This window comes from Xiphias gladius, chromosome 17 (assembly GCF_016859285.1).
Source record: "Xiphias gladius isolate SHS-SW01 ecotype Sanya breed wild chromosome 17, ASM1685928v1, whole genome shotgun sequence".
NCBI classification, from domain to species: Eukaryota; Metazoa; Chordata; class Actinopteri; order Istiophoriformes; family Xiphiidae; genus Xiphias; species Xiphias gladius.
The window spans coordinates 2,902,170-2,921,275 of NC_053416.1; the positions used below are offsets into that span (position 1 = coordinate 2,902,170).

The following is a 19,106-nucleotide window of genomic DNA, read 5'->3' on the forward strand; positions in this document are numbered from 1 at the left end:
AAACGGCGGTGTCACGCAGCTCTTGTTGTGGTCCGGGGCGGCAAACCTCGGCGCGGTTTGACCCACGTGAGGTTCCGTACTCGGCACCGGCAGGATTTACGACACCGCGCTGAACGTACGGCAGTCGGCGTTGTAGCTACGGCAGTGCGGGCAACGTGAGAAGTTTGGTTTGGGTTTTTTTTTCAGACTTTAATAGAGAATAAAGGGAAAAAAGTCCAAGTGTCCGAGGCGCCATGCACGACAGGTCGCTGCCCGCCTCCCCCAACTGGTACTGCTCGCGCTGCAGTGACATCAACGGCGGCGGTTTGCTGGGCGTCGGAGCCAAAAACATCATTTTTCTGATCGATGTGTCCGCATCCTCCTGCAGGGTGGTGGGTGAGTCTGCCGGCACTGCCGGGCGTCACACACACGCACGCACACACACACACACACACACACACACACACACACACACACACACACACACACACACACAGCAAAGCTAGGTCTGGTGCTTTATCTCCGTCTCCGGATGAATTCGGTACCTGAGAAGTCCGCCGCTGAAACGATCGCTCGATGATCCGGTTCGCCAGCCCCAGAAAGGCTGAACAAATCTTCGATCTATGGATCTACTTGAGTTCAACTACCGTTCAAATCAATAACATACTTTTTTTTTAACGAGTGGTTGAGCATTAAAACAGTGGAAACCCCTTGAGATTGGAGCTGGAACGACACATGTTGATGATCAGTTAATCGTTTAAACCCATAACTTTCTGGTTCCAGTTTTTTAAACGTGAAGATTTGCTGGTTTTCTTTTCTTTTCTCATTATAAACTGAATATCTCGGATTAAACAAGCAATATGAAGATGTCGCCTTTGGCACTGGGCAACTGTGATGGTCATTTTTTTTTTAGACTAATTGATTAATTATTTCAGTGATTTGTTTATTGCACTTTGATTAGCTTTAATGAGAGGATCCATTCCCCCTCAATGCAGCTCGGTAGCCTCTTTCATTAGATCCACCCAAAGGCCCACTTCCTTCAGACCCCACACCCCGAGCTCGCACAGGCCCTCTGTAAAAGTTGAAAGTCCGAACACACACACAGGTAGCCCAGATCACATCGTCAGGGGTCGTTTTCCTGGACTTCCGTGCCCCTTTAATTGAAAATGCCCAACAGACGGGTCGATGATGGAAGTAATCGTTCGTTCCAAGCCTCAACAAGTCTTCGGTTTGCTGTGTGGAGGTTAAAATCTCCAGTCATCATTTGTTTCGGCATCGATACCAGTGACTTTCCCTCCGTTTCAGCGGCTCGTGGTTCTTTTCCTGTCTTTGCATTGCGCTGACACCGACGGCCAAACCTCTGTGTTTTTCAGGGGAGCTCGTCGGCCATAAGGACTTGGTGTCAGGCTTTTCGTTCTGTCAGCATGCAGGTCAGAGCCACACCTGTGTCAGCTCCTCCAGCGACGGGAGCGTTTGCTTCTGGGACTCGCACACGAAGACCCTCACGAGGGAGCACGCAGCTCATCAGGTGAGTGTCATCCTGTCCGGTCGCCAGAGAAACTGTGCCCCTCTTCAGAGCATGGCGGCGCCTCCAGCAGGCTGCGGTCTGCTCCGCACCGGCAGCAGAGGGCAAGCAGGAGGCCGCTTTCCCCGTTCTGAGGTGGAAACCCCGCCGTCCTCTGTTCAGACACTGTCAGGCGTTTTGGTTTCCCGCTTCTGTGTTGTCACGGAGACATTGGACTGCCGACCCAATCTGGAGAGAAAAGTCAGCCGTCTGAGCCCGACAGAGCAGAGGACAGTTTTCACACTGCAGCGGGACAAACGGGTCAACTGCTTCGTACACTCGGCTTCCAGGCCACTCTGCAGCAACCCAGTGACTGTCTCCAGGGCAGTTCTAGAGCAGAGGGCATTGCTTATTTACTTTCCATTATTTGCTTCACATTATGCCTTCAAGGGAAATTGTCTTTCTTTGGTTTGGTCTGAAAAATGAAAAGCATAGACTGACAAGGCGGATTTGGATCCCGAATATGTCTGAATTGCTGTTCGTGGATAAGTGAATTGTTTGCATAACACGAGTGAAGCACAAAGCAGTCAGACATATTGGAAGTCCATTCCCTGAAGCAAAAAAAGCGTTTTTGCTTCAAACAGTAACAGTATTTTAGACTCATTGTAAATGTTACACTTTTCATTCCCAAATTTACAAGAATGGAAAAAAGCATGTTTCACGCCAGTTGATTTGTAAAGGTCGACAGCAAAGCTAGACGAGCATTTTGACCATCACAAGACACTAAACCTTCCACTGAATCCAGACTAATGCATTACTTTGACGTACGGTGTCAACACGATGTCGCTTACAGCTGTTTTGTCCCCACACACAGAACCCCGTCTCAGCGGTGCACTGGTCCCCGGTAGATAAAAACCTGGTGGTGTCGGGGGACGAGAAGGGCGTCGTCGTCTGTCACTGGTACCACACAGGAGACACTGCCAGCTTCTTTCCCGAGCCCAGGACCATCTTCTGCCTCACCTGCTCCCCTCACACCTGGAACTTGGTGGCCGTCGGGTAAGAGGACCGCAGAGAAACACCACTGTAAAGACCACAGTTCAGCCCGGTGGATCACGAGTCCTTCGATGGTTCACGTAAAAAACCAAGCCCAGGAGCTCAAATCTGAAGCAAAATAAGAATCGTTTCCCGTGGGGCTTAGTTTGGCTATGAACAGAGATGAGGACAACTGAACTAAGATAACAATTCAAATGTGAGGCTTCTTAAGAACGACCAGATTCCAAACTGAATGTGTAGTTACACAGAGAAAGAGAGGCAGTGCGGATTCAGTGCCCAAAAACCAGACTGAGATCATTAAAATCTGCAGAACGTGTTCTATTCAAATCTGCTGGTGGGTCTGCTGCCATGCAAAGAATTTGAAAATCATGTGACTGAAGGAAGAAACAGTTTCTGTAAACACGAGAGTGAGAAGATTTTTTTTTTCCCACAGGGTCTTTGCAACTGCTTAAAACATCTAGCATGTCTTAAAATTTCTGATTACCCAGAATTAATTATGGCTTAGCAAGTTCTTAATTTTACACTACTTAGTCTGTGATTTTATTTTATTTACCATCAAAATTATTAGAACATTTCAGCCAGAAAACGATGAGTTAAAACAACCCAAAGCTGAACTAACGCTTGCCTCTCTGCTAATTGTCATATCTTTACCTCTTTTATTGATATACTCCATCAAGTCTTCCTTTCATACTTGCTGTTGAAAAGTAGTTTCAGCTTTCGCAGGCGGCGAAAACAGGCAACATGTATGAGGTTTACGGTGAAATTCGGCCTCTATCAGCAGCACGGGACAGGCACATAAATATCAGTGACCGTGACAACCCTGTCGTTACGCTGCCCAAGGTACAAAGACGGGATGATCGTGCTGATTGATGTGAGCAAGAAAGGCGAGGTGACGCAGCGTCTCCGTGGACATGATGATGAGGTCCATTCGCTGGCATGGTCGCCGCTCCCCGGCGAGGGCGCCCTCTACAGCAGACCGGAGGAGAGTGAAGGTAGCAGTGTGCCGTCATATCATAGAGACACATTACATGGTGCTACTGCCCTGGTTTGGTGCAGTAGCGGCTTTTTTTCCCCCAGTTTGTGTTACTTTTGCACAAATGACGAGAAAAAAATTCTATCGGAACTAATGTGGTGATGGAAAATGTTTTTTGGTTACCGGTTTTAATGAAAACCAGTAACTGGATTCAATGTTGTTTTTTTTCATACCCTAGTGCCTAATGGAGAGTCTGCAGGGGAGGAGAAGGGCTGCTATCTTGCCTCTGGGAGCAAAGACCAGACAGTGAGGATCTGGAGCACGGCGAAGGGCAAAGGTGAGAGGTTCAGCCCGGTTAGATTCTCTGTTGAGTACAGCTGCAGTGCAGTTAGCAGTAGTCATTTAGATAGAATAGAGGTGTTTCAGATATCTCAGGAACGAGCTCAAACCCACAGAGAACTCAAATCACACTGCTGATGTCTTATTAAGAAAGATGGAACTTGATGGTCTTTGTGAATCCCCTCCGTATCCTCTCATCTTCCTCCACCCGCAGGTGTGATGACTCTGAAGCTGCCGTATCTGAAGAAACGAGGCTCTGCGGTCGACCCCGGGGTCAGAGAGAGACTCTGGCTCAACGTCCACTGGCCGAGGGGCCGACCGACACAACTCGTGTCCAGCTGCTTCAGGTACACGCACGTCCCGTAATCGGAACGTCAGAGGCGACCTGATGAAACATGGTAACGGCAGAGCTCCGCGGTGGGTTTTAGCAGGGTGGGATTGAGTAAAAACAATCCTGAACAGAAAGGCGTGTGAAGCATACCTTTGGCCTGTGCTTTTGTATTTTTAACCCCTTAATTAATCATTTGCTAAATCAAATACAAGTTTTTACATTGTTTTCCTGCCTTAATAGCAGTTATTTTCAGCAAGGTATGGACATGATACTGCAGAGACTCTTGGCCCGAAGATCATGCTTGAGTTGTAGCAAAGACAACAAATAGAGAAAAATCACTAGTGATTCCTTTTTTTATTTTACCAAGATATTATCTGGAGATTATGATATGTGTTTGTCGAGAGTGTCCCGGTTAAATGGCAGGAACAGCACAACAGCAGCACAAAATAAGGTACAAAATAGAACTAATAAAATGTGAAAGGGTAGCATGGATTCTTGACCGTTGCTTTTTGGTGTCTTCATTTGTTGTGTTCGAAATTTGTGATGATGACGTTAATGAGTTTCAACAGGAACTTACAGTGAAGTAGAACGGGACCATGCGAAAGACCAATGGACATAAACACTTCACAGAGACATTATTTATCTTCAAATGCTTAAATTAGTTGTGAGTTTGCTTGGTCTTATATTTGTGTGTGTGTCTGTGTCTGTGTCCTCAGTGGTGAGTTGGTGATGTGGGACTTGACCAGATCAGGGAAGCAGAAGTGGACTCTGCTGGGGACCTCTTCAGAGGGTCAGAACCACAGCAGGATTGTCTTCAACATGAGTTCGGTTCAACTGCAGGACGACCGAGAGCTGCTCATCAGCACTTCCATGGACAGAGAGGTGGGTCACAACACGTGCTTTGAACAACCTTTGGTCTGACACATACTGGGAAAGTTCACCCTTTTATGTTGGCTGGATTTTTATATACACACACACACACACACACACACACACACACACACACACACACACTGTGTCAATGGAGTATACTGTGTGTATAGATTATTTGTCATTTATTGGACAGCGCTACGATGAGAGGAGTCGGTCCTTGCTCGACAAATTCAAACCTTTTGAGTAACAGGAAACACAGTATTTCACCTTTTTTTCAAGACAGAAAGTCTCTGGTTTTACAAAAGAGGGAAAAGCCTGAATTGGCAGAATTTAGGTGAAGAACCACCTACATTAAATCCACTCTTTATATTGTTGGTCTTACAAAACAACGAAGGAACTTCAACACTGTCCTCGCTCCATCTGGTTTGCTTAAGAATTTTTGTTGCGGCAAAGAAATCTTTTGCCTGTTGATGAGCAACAAGCATGATGAGGCTGAGAACAATGAACTCAGCAATGAAATTCCCAGTATTTAGACTTTTTTTTGTTGTTGTAAATTTACCATTCATTAAAGGAATAGTTTGACATTTTGGGAAATTTGCTCATTCACCTTCTTGCTCAGAGCAAGTCGAGAAACTCGATGCCGCTCTCATGTCTGTCCAGTAAATATGAAGCTACAGCCAGCAGCTGCTTAGCTTAGCCTAGCTTAGCATAACGAATAGAAACAGGAGAAAGAGCTAGCTCGGCTTTGTCCAGAGGGAAGAGAATCTGATTAACACGTCATATCTCGATCGGTTAATCTGTGCTCAAAACCAAAGTGCATGAATGTCGGTTCAACGTTTTACGGATGGTTAAATGCCGGGCTAACTCGCAGTTGGGAGTGGTGGTTTTACCTAACTGTCAGCAGGACAACATTCCAAACACATCTTGTTGCGAAGAAATGCTTTTAGCGAGCTAACGTATTGAAGGAGTTGTGTATTTGCAAAGAGCATTGATTTGAGTCCTAATGTTCCAGATTAAATGCTGGGACCTGGGCTCTCTGGACTGCTGCTGGACTCTGCCCACCCTGGGCGGTTTCGTCTACACCCTGACCTTCTCCCCAGTGGGTGCAGGGTGTCTGGGGCTGGGTGTCGGGGACAACACGATCCGGGTCTGGAACACGCTGACCACCCAGAACCAGTACGACACCAGGTTCTTCTGGCAGGGCATCAAGTCCAAGGTCACAGCGGTGAGATGTTTAGGTGTCATTGGATTTTTGTCTGACAGCCTCATGTAAGTTCATCATAGTAAGACACTCACTTAGGAACTTAACTTAGGCTAAACAAAGCATTTGGCCTGGTTCATTTGTAATTACCTTTTTATTTGTGGCTTATAAAACCAAGCATAGAGAAAAGACATTCAAAAAGCAATTGCCTGCTCTGATCTGCGGTACACTGTAGGACCCACTGTGTATGCAGAACAGATGAAGACTAAGACTAAGAATGATGTGTTAGGGTCTGGAAGTTTTCTGAAACCTATTAGAGGGAGGAAATCTCAGTGCACCAAGGGAAAAGAAAACCGACATTACTCTGCCGTCCAAATGTCGGCTTTTTAATAAGTTCTTCAGCCGAGCCGCTGACAAGACCACATACTCTCCTAAAGCTCGTCATTGTGAAACCTCAGTCATGTCTGAGGTTAATGACCGCGGCTGAACGATATCCGGCGTCCAGCCATCACTCTCTGTGTCCCATCAACTTCCCCCACTCGAGACGAAACTGTCGGATGACACAGAAGAAGCAGCTGAGATAAGAGGCACTAACAAAGCTCCTCATTCATTGCAGCTGGCGTGGCACCCGACAAAAGAGGGATCCTTGTCTTTTGGAACGGATGATGGCAAAGTTGGACTCTACGATGTCTTCTCAAACAAGTAAGATGCATTATTTCAGTTTTTGCATTTGTCTAAGTTGTGTCACCTGACGGGTTCAGATAGTTTATCAAATCGGTCCACACGTAACATTCACCTTAGTTCCACCTCTTAAAGTTTTTAACGCAGTTCCTCAAAGTTCAGCCGTAGGTCTTTTTTTTTTCTGCAGTCTCCGTACTGAGTTACATGTCCTCTGCTCTCTGTTGAGGACAACAATCAGTACCCAGAAGGATTAAATATCCATATATGTTTTTGTTTTTGTTTCATATGCTGTTGTTTCCATGGAGACGGAGAATTCCAATGTCTTTGCATATAGCGGCTCGGACCGTTTCATTTAAAACCGTATTTGCCTGCGGTGCGTTTTTGGTAGGCCCCCTTTCTCAGGACTCAGCTAAAATCTGAGTTTGAGGCGTGAACCCGCGAGCAGGATTTGTCACGTCACAGCCTGTTTGGAAGCCGATCCCGGTCCAGTAGGCAACTCAGACAAGTGGGATGTGCAACCACGAATCCCCGCGATGCACATGAATTGAGAATGGTCTGTAAGCGATGTGGTGGACATCTCGTATCCAGTAGTTAAAAGTTTGCAATGAAATCCTGCATATTCGTAGAATCCAGATTTTTTCAAGAAGACTCGACATTTAAAAAATGACTTGAGACTTGATTTTCAACGGCGAAAAGAGACGAGTGTTGAGAATTCAGTTTGACTTTAAGTTTGTAAACTTTTAGTCAAAGTCATGAAGTTAAACCATTTGTTGTTTTTTGCTGAGGGGCCTTGTGGATCCTTCTCATAATCCCTGGAGGTCCCCGAGTTCCATTTCCCCGCAGCTGTCCGCGACCTCTATTCCTGACTGGTCATTTGTTCTGCTTCATCTCCTCCCAGGCCTCCTCAGATATCGAGCTCCTATCACCGAAAAACCGTGTACACATTGGCTTGGGGACCCCCAGTCCCCCCAATGTCATTTGGTAAGTTCCTAATGAACTCTTAGCAACTGCTGCTGTTTGCTCCGAACACTCTGACCCAGCAGAAACACTGGCGGTGGGATGCCGAAAAGAAGCGAGTCAGCGAGAAAAAAGGAAAACAAAAAGAGCCCAAACATCTCTGCACGGCCTTTTGTAATAGACTCCGTAATTGAATGGGCTAAGAAAACACATAGTGCTCACCTCCTCCCACCTCGGCCGCTCGTGGGGACATCGAGACGTGGGAAGCTGATTTTTACCAGCTGTAGGCAGATGACGTCTTGATTAGCGTATCAGTCAATTGGCTTCGCCGCTGTAAACACAACTGTTGCCGTGCCAGTAATCTGCTGATGGCGCCTTGTTCGGTGCATTGGCATTAGTCTGCTGACCCATCATCCTGAAACGATCTATTATCATGTGTGTGTGTGTGTGTGTGTGTGTGTGATGCTCGGGTGCGGCAGGAGGGAAGTCGTCCTACAGCCTGTACAGCTGCGCCGGTGAAGGCGTCATCCTGCAGCACGATCCGTCTAAGCTGAGCGGAGAGGCGTCGGACATCGACAAGCTGATCAGAGACACGAACAACATCAAGGTGGGAGCGCCGTTGATGCGATGACGATGATGCAGTTCTCCGCGCCATTTCACCGGCAATCTGTGTCATGTGGTTGAGTTTTAAGCATGTGCTTCTTCTGTGCTGGTTGTTGTTGTTGTTGTACGGTTCAGTGAGTAGGTCATGGCACTTTTCATTAGATGGTCGTCATTCAGCAACATGGTACGGATGCAAAATGAGGAGAGATATTTTTTCCCGGGCGACCGATGCATGTGTCCATTTGGCCAGTTTATGAATCATCCCTCCAGGTTTGATCAGAATCACGACACAGTTTTCCCCCAGAGTCGTACCAGTGGCTCTGCTTGTCATTCGCAGGCGACAGCTGGATGGTATGTGCACACAAGGGACCAGTCTTGATATATGTATATTTTCAAATGTCATAAAATGATATTTTCCATCAATTTTAAAGAAAAAACTAGAGGCCAGCGTAACCTACTCTGACGCCCACCACTGAGCTCTTTCAACCCCAAAGCAAAGGGAGCTTTACTCCACTGCTGAGACTACAACGACCAGAAAAGCAAGCATTATTTATCTGTCTTCTCTCAGGCCCTTTTTACATCCACGCACAGAGTTCAGGAGCCCCCTTTAGCGAACCGGGAGCAATGGTCAGCCACAGTAAAAACCCGACAAACATACCCCACGGTGGAAAAGAAAAACCCAGGAAGTTCACATGAGAAGTTCACGGACCTCAGGTTGTCAGTGTCAGAGCGTTGATCAAGCAGATATTGTGGCTCCCGGCTCTGACAGTTCGTTTCATGCTTGCTGCCGAATGTAAATGGAAGTGATTTGAAAATGTCATAAAGGTGATTTCTGCTTCCCAACAGCACAAGCTGTCTCCACACACTGACCTCAGCTGGAAGCCGGATGGGAAAGTGGTTGCCATCGGCAACGAGGACGGGTGAGTGAGCGGCCCGGCCTGACCTTTCTCATAATAGACCCTCAGCCTGTGGAGTCCTGGGAGGCACCAGCTGTGCACTGACACAGTGCAGTCTTTAGGCTACAGAAAAAACCTATTAGTTTCCGAGCGAAGGGTTGTACTCTGTTAACTGGGTCACACTCTGGGTTTATGATCGAGTGTCACACTGACTCATCTAAACACTTAAACCTCCTGGACGCCACTGTCCGTTACAGTCATTTAGTCTGGGATGTTTGAACTTTGCTTCCGTTGGGGTCGGTAGATGCTAAGCATCAAAGATTTCACTTACAAACTCACAAAACTCTTCACTTTTTAAATGTTTTCCCTAAACAGGTTTTGTGATAAACTGGGAACTTTAAAAAAACAATGACATGATACAAAGGTAACGTAGCTTTAAAGCTGCTATAATCAGTATTTTTACATTAACGATGGAACAAATTACTATATGTGACGGGATTAGTGCACATGAGTATGAAAACATGAATAAACATGAATATTGGACTCGCATTGGTCGGATCACCTGAAACACAACTCCAAATGAATGCTAATGTCGCTTCAAGGTAAAGGTGATCGTGGTGGCAATGGTGTGTTTACAGCTTCTTTGTTCTGCCACCAAGTAGCAAAGTAAGTCGATGCAGGTGTAAATATCATCAATATGACCTTTTTAATTGAAATTTCCAGTGAACACTATGCGACATGGAAAAAATTTGTGACAGAAATGAAAAAAAAACGGTAAATTTGGATTTAAAAGAAAGTTCAGCGAGCTGTAGAAAAGTTTGGAAAGCATATCCTAGAGCATTACACGTTTTTTCTTTCCGTCTCCGAGTGTGTCTTCGAAAAGATAAATTCAATAGTTTGACTTCCCATAATCCCAAATCCATATTAGGGAGGAGAAAACTCATCAGCTCATTGAATCCGATCAAATTTCCTCCAGACTTCCGTGTTTTTATGTTGCTGTCCTTTATCGGCAGATACCAGGTTCCTCAAGTGGTAGATGTCTGAGAACTAATCTCTTCGGTTGCATCTCACCTTGCTTTCCTAGTTTTTAATCTGTGTTGCTATCCTTTCAAATGGCTGACCATGAGCTCTCCTGCTGCAGGTGCATTGATGTGTATCAGGCTCCCAGCCTGAAGCTGCTGTGCAGCATCCAGCAGCACCACAAGATCATCAACGTGCTACGGTGGCATCACGACCATAGCTCTCCGCCTGAGCTACACTGCCTCCTGGCGTCGGGCTCCAGCAACGCCATCGTCTACGTGCACGATCTCTGCGCCGTCATAGGTGGGAAGAGATCTCAAAAACACTGTGTTACTCCCCCACATTACTTGCGAGAGCTTGCATTTCTGTTGAAAGTTGGGTATTGCAGCACATTTTCAGACTTTTAGGAGCCAAGGTCAAATAAAATTAAACTTGTGACATAACAATCCCACTTTCCTGCAAATATGTTAGTGTCCAAGGGACTCTCTTAACCCTGGAGTCGGCTTCTCATTCAGAACTGATTCCCAGAGAGGGTCTCACCTCCTACAAGCTCAACAAACTCAAATCGTGGCCAACGGCGTCTATCTGAACGGCCTGTATGCAAATACTTGAAACCACAGAGTTGTAGGAGTTGTACAGGCCCGGGAATAAGCACCACCTGACAGGCTTAATTTAGGGATAAAACATGTAAAAACCCTCACCTTTGTGACTGTCAAGCGAGCTACCAGAAAATGAGGTGCAATGATCAGCTGGATTGTTAAAGTATCTTACCACACTGTTGGTCTCTTTAAACAGCAAAAAGACGCAGTCCGCTCTTTTGTTTTTCTTTTTTGCAGAGAATCCCCCAGAAAGCTCTGTGGTGTTGACGGAGCCGCATCGCAGGCTGTGCGGTCATACGGCTAAAATCACCGGGATGGCCTGGAGTCCGCACCATGAGGCCCGGCTGGTCACCGTCTCGTATGACGGCACCGCCCAGGTCAGTGCCAGGCCAGACCTTCCTGTCCGAGCCTTCACAGTCTGTGAGAAAGAGCCCAAAGAACTGTAGAACAGCATCTTCAATCCTTAGGCCACGTGTGTCTTTTTGTGGGGTTTGGATTTGGGTTTACTGCTCATCTAATAAGTGGACTTTGTTTCTAATGCATCCATCAATTTTTATCTCCTTTTTTATATATTTTGGTTTCCAGTTTCCTTTGTGATTTACCCACTTTAAGCACGTAAATATCATTCGGGGTTACGTGGCCGGATGATTTTGTTCTGTTCAGGTGTGGGATGTGCTGCAGGAGGCTGCTGTCGCCAACTACCGGGGTCACGTGGGCTACCTGCTGTGTGTGGACTGGTCGCCCGTCGATCCAGACGTGATCTGGACTGGAGGGAAGGACTTCACCGTGCAGGAGTGGAGAGTCTCCAAACAACCGTTCACAAATCCACCCAAAGGTGATCATCTGTCTCCGCAGCGCTGCTGAAACACCCCGGGTCGCATCGTCCGGCACTCGAAGAACGGATTAGAGTAAACTGATTTGGTGTTATCAGCAGGCTGTAACCTTCCCATGCTCAATCTCTCAGGGAAAAAGATGGTCGAGCTGAGGGAAAAGATGAAGGCCAATCCCAAGCAGAAGAGGAAGAACAAGAAGGCGTCGGGGGCCGGGGGGGCTGCGCCGTCGGAGGCGAACGGGGAGCTGCTTACAGGAGGAGAGAAGTCGGTGATGGGACAAGAGCTGTCTGGTGAAGATGAGGAAGATGAGGTCAGCTCAACGAGCAGTTCTGTACTTCCGCCAGGTAACGGAGCGGGAATCAACAGTTGGGGCAGGTTTGAAAAGACACTAAGACTGTTGGGACCTTTTAAGTGTCACAGGCTTATTCTGACATTTTGTTTCAGCCACTTTTGAGGTGCAAAGAAAATCCTCCGCCGCTGCTAAAAGCAAAGACAAACCAGGTATAGTTTCTACCGGAGTTGTGCAAAAGCACTTCAACTGGATGTATTGTAGACGTCGTGTGTTGTAACCGTGACGGATTTGTTTGTGTGCGCGTTTCCAGACGCAAACCTGCTGAAGAAGAAGAAGCCCCGCTCCATGCTGCCCATCAGTACATCCATGGACCATCGGCCCAAAGAGGAGCTGCTGCAGGACTGCGTCACCCTGGCCTCTGTCAAACACAACAGTGGTGAGATGGCGTCGGCTCTGGCCCGGTCGCGTTTCTTGGTTCGCGCAGTGATTACGATCTAGAGGAACCCAGTTGGTAATGTATTGGTAAAGTCTGGGTCAGAATAGGCGATTAGCTTTGCGTCGCACACTCGGGTTCCTTCTGGTCGGGATCAGTCTGGTTTTAGTTTGGATTGAATAAGGCGGGATTCGGTTTTATGGTCACCGCACGCAGCAATGAGCAGGTAGCGTAAACGGTAGCAAAGTGTATGTATGAATAGAAATATGAAAACAAACGAATGTATGTACTTTCTATAAGCAAAGGTCACGCGGACCAGCTAGCTTACCTGACCGAGTGTGTAGTTGTATGGCTACCAATTAAAGTTTCATACCTTGGGAGTGAGGACATTTTGGCTGGTCCTCACTTTCCGAATCACCTTCAATGGGCTGTTGAGACTTGGTTTTATGGTGGGTTAGGTTTAGGTTGGGGGGGGGGTCTGGCAGGAAGTTGTGATGGTCGAGGTCAGGGTAACGGCCTAGGGAATGCATTATGTCCCCGAAGTACCAACCTGCGTGTGTGTGTGTTTTTTCCAGCGCCCCCTGCAGGCTGCGTCCCAGGCCAGGGGGAGCACATCCATCTGGGCCTCTTCTCTGACAGACAGGCTCTGCACCGCATGTTTGAGTCAGAAGGTTTGTGTGTGTTTCTTTTTCCTCAGCCTGGATCAACTGTTTCCTTGACTTGTACATTGACACAGTGCAGCTGATAAAACCTCTATTCTTCTATTTAGGCCCTTTAGCAGTTAATCATCTGTAGTTTACTTCCCCCCTTCATAGTTTCACAGGTTCAACTACCACATGATTAAAACCTGAAACCTTTAGACAGCCGGAACACGCTCATGATGCACGCATGTATTCCTGGACCTAGATGATCTCATGTGCTCGTGATGTGAAGCGCAGCACTGAATCGGTTTTCGTGTCGGCGGCTCTGACGTCCACCTTGTTCCACCTTGGTTCTGTGTTGCTCTGCAGAGGAGGGTCACGCGGAGGCGGGTCACTACGACTCCGTCGTCTACGTGCGGCTGTGGGGCGGAGACCTGGAGGGGGCGCTGCAGCTCGCCACGGAGAAAGGAGAGCTGAACGACCACCTGCTCTCCATCGCCCCCATGGGTGAGCACTTGTATTGACTTCTGTCGCCTTAGAACTGGGCTTCGGCGGAGACTCTGAACCTCTGTCGTTCTGCCACTTCGTGACTGCTTAAACTGCATTTAGTTAGTTTAACAGCTATTTTCCTAACTAATGGCAACTGGGTCTATTGGCGCAAAAGTTTTGAATTTCTCCTAATTTTGAAGAAATAATCAAAATGTGACATTCGGTCGCACATTTCTTATAAAGAAAAAAAAATTGGTATGAAAGATGAAGATTTTAACTGAAAAATCGGAATTGGAATCACAATTTTGACTAAATAATTAGAATTATGAAAGTCAGAATGACTAAAGAAACTTGGCATCTAATAGATATTTTTGACTTAATTCTGAGGTACCGAGTAACTCTTTTATTTTGGTACCAGCATCTAGAAATTTTGATGTGGGGTCATATTTATTTAGTCATTCCTCGTTCTCACTCTGTTTTCAGGAATACGTTTCTGTTCATAAAACCCAAGAAACTAAAATTAAAACTAAGAAACCGTGTCAGAGCACCACTCCAGCGGAGTGCTCTGCTTGGCGCTTTCGCTTGTCTCTCCCTCACATTAACACAAAGCCCCTCCGCCCTCTTCGGCTTCTATTGGTCCACTCCCCTGACTTTGAATCCGCGACAAACCTCGGTTTTGCCTCGTTTGCTCCTCCAGCCGGGTTCGAGGTGTGGAGCCGGACGGCGGAGGCCTTCGTCAAGCAGCTGTGTCTGCAGGAGCAGTACCTGAAGGCAGCGTCCCACCTGCTGTCAATCAACAAGCTGTACGAGGCGGTCGACCTGCTGCACTCTCACAAGCTCTACAGGTTCCCTTCTTTGGTCTCTTGGTTTTTTAATGCACGATTATCGATTTGCTTCTTTTTACTTCTGGTCATTGAACTACACAGGCATGTTTTTGCTGTGCTACCGAAGGGATTGTAAAATAAAAGCACTTGAACATTTCTGTTTCAAATTTGTAGTGTTTCCCTTTTCACTGAATTAACAAGACAGTTGTTTTTATTTTGAAATGCCGATCTTGACATGCTTCTTGTTCATCTTCAGCAGATATTCATGTGTTCATGCGCTGACAAAGCAGACGTGTGTGTGTGTGTGTGTGTGTTTTACGTCAGGGAGGCCATAGCTCTGGTGAAGGCCAGGCTTCCAGCAGACGAGCCCGTCCTGAAGGAGCTGTACACCAGCTGGGCTGCCGTGCTGGAGAAGGACGGTCATTTCTCCGCCGCCGCTAAATGGTGAGAACTGGGGAGGATTTCGAGAATCTTGTCTCCCAGAACGGGACCTTTTGTCTCCTCATCTTTCTGCCATGGTTGAACAAGCATTTGACATTCATTTAAACCTGCCTTTTCTTGTCTGCTTTACCTCTTCCCCCAGTTACTTGGCTGCCGGGGCCAGTTTCGACGCAGCCAAAGTCATCGCCAGGAAGAACGACGTCTCCTCGCTGAGGACGGCGGCCACTCTGGCGAAGATCTCCGGGGAGGTCGCCCTGGCTCAGTCGCTGGCCCTGAGGTGCGCTAAAGACCTGGCCGGTGCTCAGAGCTGGGTGGAAGCCCAGGAGGTCCTGAGCTCACAGGAGAGCCTGTTGGTCAGTTGCAAAAACACCACAAGCGCAGAAAAAAAATGTCTGCGACACAAATAACGCTGTCTTCTACTTCACTTTCGTCAGGTCACTCTTTGGTTGAATTACATGCAACTCACAAACACGCGCAGCCCAGGACGAGCCCAAAAGGCCGGAGACAACTGGGCTGTGCTTTAATAATCCCGTGTCCTAAAGACAGTGAAGTGGATATTTTTAGAGTCTGTTATGAGCATTTGAGTTCTTCCTCATCAGAACCCAAATATACCGCGTGAGCTTCTCGGGATTGTCGGGGCTCTCGCACATAGGACAAGCTGTCAACGTGCGGATTGAAATCCTCTGCATGTCCAGCCTCTGGAACGTGAATTAAAAGAACAGCAGCTGATGTTTGTTCCTTTGATAGAGGCTGGTTCATGCCTTGTTTTTGATTTAAAGCTCTGAAAACATGATGTGAAATCCCTTGACGTCGGCGGTCTCCCTCACCTGCAGGTCCACAGGCTGCATCTCTGCGTGACTGAGCTGCTGTCCGCGATGCTGGCGGACGCCGACGTGGCGCCCCTGTCCTGCGTCTCCAGTCACCCGTGGGCGTCACCGGGCGGGGGTCACGTCAGCATCCGGGACCGAGTGAGGGACGTGTGGGAGGAGCACTTTGGCGTTTCGCAAAAGTCGGCGGGACACCGCAGCGCCAGAGCTCTTCTGCGGGAGCTGAGGTCCGCGGAGAGTCCGGCGCCCACCGCCAGCGTCCCCCTCAGACAGGTACGGACTCCTTAACTGCTTCCCTGCTTTCATACAGTATATTCTCAAATGTCCTCAGGTTAAAAAGGGTCTGGAGACAAACGGCACTCATTTTGAGATTATGTCAGAGAAATTGTCCTCTTTCCACTTCCAGCTGTTTCCTGTATCCGACTGTCTTGCTGTCCCTCTCCTCGTCCTCAGGTCCTGCTGTACTCGTCCCTCCACCTGACCCGTTCTGTACTGAGCTGCTTATCGGACGATGACGGACAGCCGATCAAGGAGTTGTGGCAGGCGGTGGCTTGGCCGAGAGACGCCGGACACTTCTGCGTCTCCGCGGAGCTCTGCAGGCTGCTGTTCCCTGACGGTACGTCCGTCTGTCCCATCGAACCAGTCCCTCATTTTCAGTTTGGGGCAACGGAAGATTTTCACCGTTCCCACTTACAATAGACTTTTTTTTCTAGTATGAATCAGAGACAGCTGTTGGCTGAGCATTGATCCTAAAGATCTCTGTTATGATTGACAGCCTGTGGTTGACTGGTGGTTTTATTAAATCAATCAACTGCACAGTTTTGTCTGGTCACTCATCCAGGAAAAATGCCAAACACAGTCGCTCCAGTTTTCTGGTTTTCTGGAACTCTGGCCACTTTTTTGCCGTTTTTAAGACTAAATGTTTTTTGGATCAATGGTAGAAAAAAAAAAAAAAATCAACAGATTAACCAATAATGAAAATAGTGATCGGTTGCAGCCCCAGTGCATTGTTTTTATTTTCTGAGATGTCCTGCCGCCTTCCAAGTTTTTCTTTTTCTCTCTTTTTCATCAGGTGATGTCACTGTTTGTTCCAGGAAACATCCCAAAACACTTCATCACACAGAAGAAGAAGAAGAAGCCAAAGCCGCTGCCGACAGTCTGCGGGCCTTTGTCCATTACCACCGTCTGTATGAACGCTGGTGGAGCAACTCCGCCGGCAACCGGGAGGTCCAGAACGGACTTCCCCTCTCAGCAGGCGACCCCTGCGCTGGAGGCCTGGCGAAGGACGAGCCGGTGAACGGGGGATTATCACAGTCGGGAGAGAGCGTCTGCCCGTCGGCCAGAAGGTCGGATAAGCCGCACTTCGATGCGTCGCTTCTTCTGTCCGAGCCTCACGCCGCCTGTCAGGCCACCCAGAGGTCAGTGAGAGAGATCCAAGAGCGGCTGGCCGCCATGGTGCTGAAGCACAGCCGAGCCCAGGGAGGGCAGCTCGACTCTGGGGAGAAACAGGCCGACACGCCCTCCACCACAGGGTCGTCCGCTGATGCTGGGCAACGGTGAGGCCTCTGTTTTTGGGACATTTTGTGATGTTTGGCTTTGAAGCTGTAAATGTACGGAAAACACACGCAGTAGGCGACAGTTAAACACACGTGTGTGTGTGTGAGCAGCGGTCGTACGACTCTTAACATGATGCGAGCGGAATCAGCGGCGCACATTAAACGAGCCAGCGTGTACGGATGCTTTGTGAGGTGGACCCATGGAGGAGGAAAGTACAGAAGTACATTTACTTAACAACTGTAGTTAAGCACGGTTTAGAAGAGCTTAAACTTGACTCGGGTATTTGCATTTCAGGCCTCTCTAAACTGAAATAATAGTGTAGTTTTTACTGCAGTTACTAGTTACTTTGTAGGTTAAGATTTTACACCCAAACATTTGAGAGTCTTGTTAAATATAATGCAACTGCCCAACAGCTACCTGACTACTACGTGAATGTTACTGGCACATTAATGATTGAGTGTGAACTCTCCAGTAATATAAACGCTCACAGGGACCATCTTTCCGGACACTGAGTACTTTGACCGTTGATACCTAAAGTACATGCTTAGGTGACCTAACTCAGCAGTGCTGTTGCTAGAGGAGGCATCTGACATCGTTGCGCTCCACGTCTCAAAGAACGAAGATTTCCTGATGGGATTTCCCGCCGTTGTCTCACAGGATGCCTGACGGTTTGACGATTGTTGATTCAAGTGTCTTCTCTCTCTCGGCCTCAGGCCTGATGACCAGGAGACGTTCCTCTCTTTGTCCACCACGATGTCAGAGCGCCAGAAACGGCTGGCTGACCTGCCGGACACGATCAAGGTACACGTCCGAACACAACACATCTGTACAAACTGCCGTATATCCCACGACAGCCACACGAGCGGCGCAACGCGACATGCTCACAGTAACAATAGCATGCTGATGTTAACCACGTTCACCACCTACCGTTAGCTAATTAGCACTGAAGGAAAAGTAGAGCTGAGACTGATGGGAATTAAATTAGGTTTTAACCTTAGTAGATATTCGGTGATAAACCAAAGTATTGGACATATTCAATTTTGACCTGATGATGGAGTTGCACAAAAAGTTAAAGGGGTCTCTAAAGTAATTACAGTTCATCCTGAGAGGACAAAGTTAAATAATTAAAATTAAAAATAAATGAATGTCCTTCCATCCACCAGTCGTCCTATCACTGAAAGCTACAAATGTCAACCTGCAGGTGGCGCTAGAGGGAAACTCGGTAGGATTCATCCTATGGGGATTATGAATATTTGTGCAGAATTTTATACAAACACAATTTTTCCAGGTATTGACTTCCACGTATGAATTAAGCGCGACGTCTGCTAGAAAGGCTGTTTGTGTTAAACCTGTGAAACTAAAGTTCAGAAGTGTCCCCACGTCCCATGAACCCAGCCTTCAGTGCCAACAAGTGATTACGTCTCTGTGTGTTTTTCTCTCAGATGTATCCGCACCCAGATGTTGTCGAATGTTGCCTGGTTCTCCTGCACTTCGCCAAGTCCTCACCGTCTGTCTCTGAGTCCCTGCAACAGGAGGCCAAAGATCTGCTCCATAAATACGGACCAAGTCCGTCGGTCCCGAAAGCCTCCCAGCTAGACTGAAAGAAGCACTTTCACTGTACAGATATTTGTTGAATAAAAATAAAAAAAACCTTCACGTACAAGATGGTGGATCATCCTGAGTCGATTTGATTCTAGAGGCAGAGTTGTTTGCCCTGGAGCTGGAAGAGATTTCACGTCATACTTGCAGGTAACAGCTGA

General features: G+C 47.5%; 1 protein-coding gene across 1 annotated transcript; it reads left to right on the forward strand.

Moving 5' to 3' along the window:
- Positions 1 to 76: 76 nt before the first annotated feature.
- On the forward strand, positions 77 to 19,011 carry gemin5 (gem (nuclear organelle) associated protein 5). Its single transcript, XM_040149959.1, has 28 exons — positions 77 to 375; positions 1,353 to 1,507; positions 2,358 to 2,539; positions 3,377 to 3,528; positions 3,748 to 3,846; positions 4,063 to 4,195; positions 4,896 to 5,061; positions 6,065 to 6,277; positions 6,870 to 6,955; positions 7,833 to 7,915; positions 8,371 to 8,498; positions 9,341 to 9,414; positions 10,532 to 10,713; positions 11,247 to 11,386; positions 11,673 to 11,844; positions 11,974 to 12,186; positions 12,287 to 12,343; positions 12,445 to 12,570; positions 13,143 to 13,238; positions 13,578 to 13,715; positions 14,395 to 14,542; positions 14,846 to 14,965; positions 15,105 to 15,315; positions 15,796 to 16,062; positions 16,243 to 16,405; positions 16,862 to 17,345; positions 18,060 to 18,147; positions 18,789 to 19,011. Exons 1-28 carry the CDS (start codon positions 234 to 236, stop codon positions 18,945 to 18,947), a joined length of 4,377 nt encoding a protein of 1,458 aa, XP_040005893.1. The 5' UTR covers positions 77 to 233; the 3' UTR covers positions 18,948 to 19,011.
- The last annotated feature ends 95 nt before the right edge of the window (positions 19,012 to 19,106 follow it).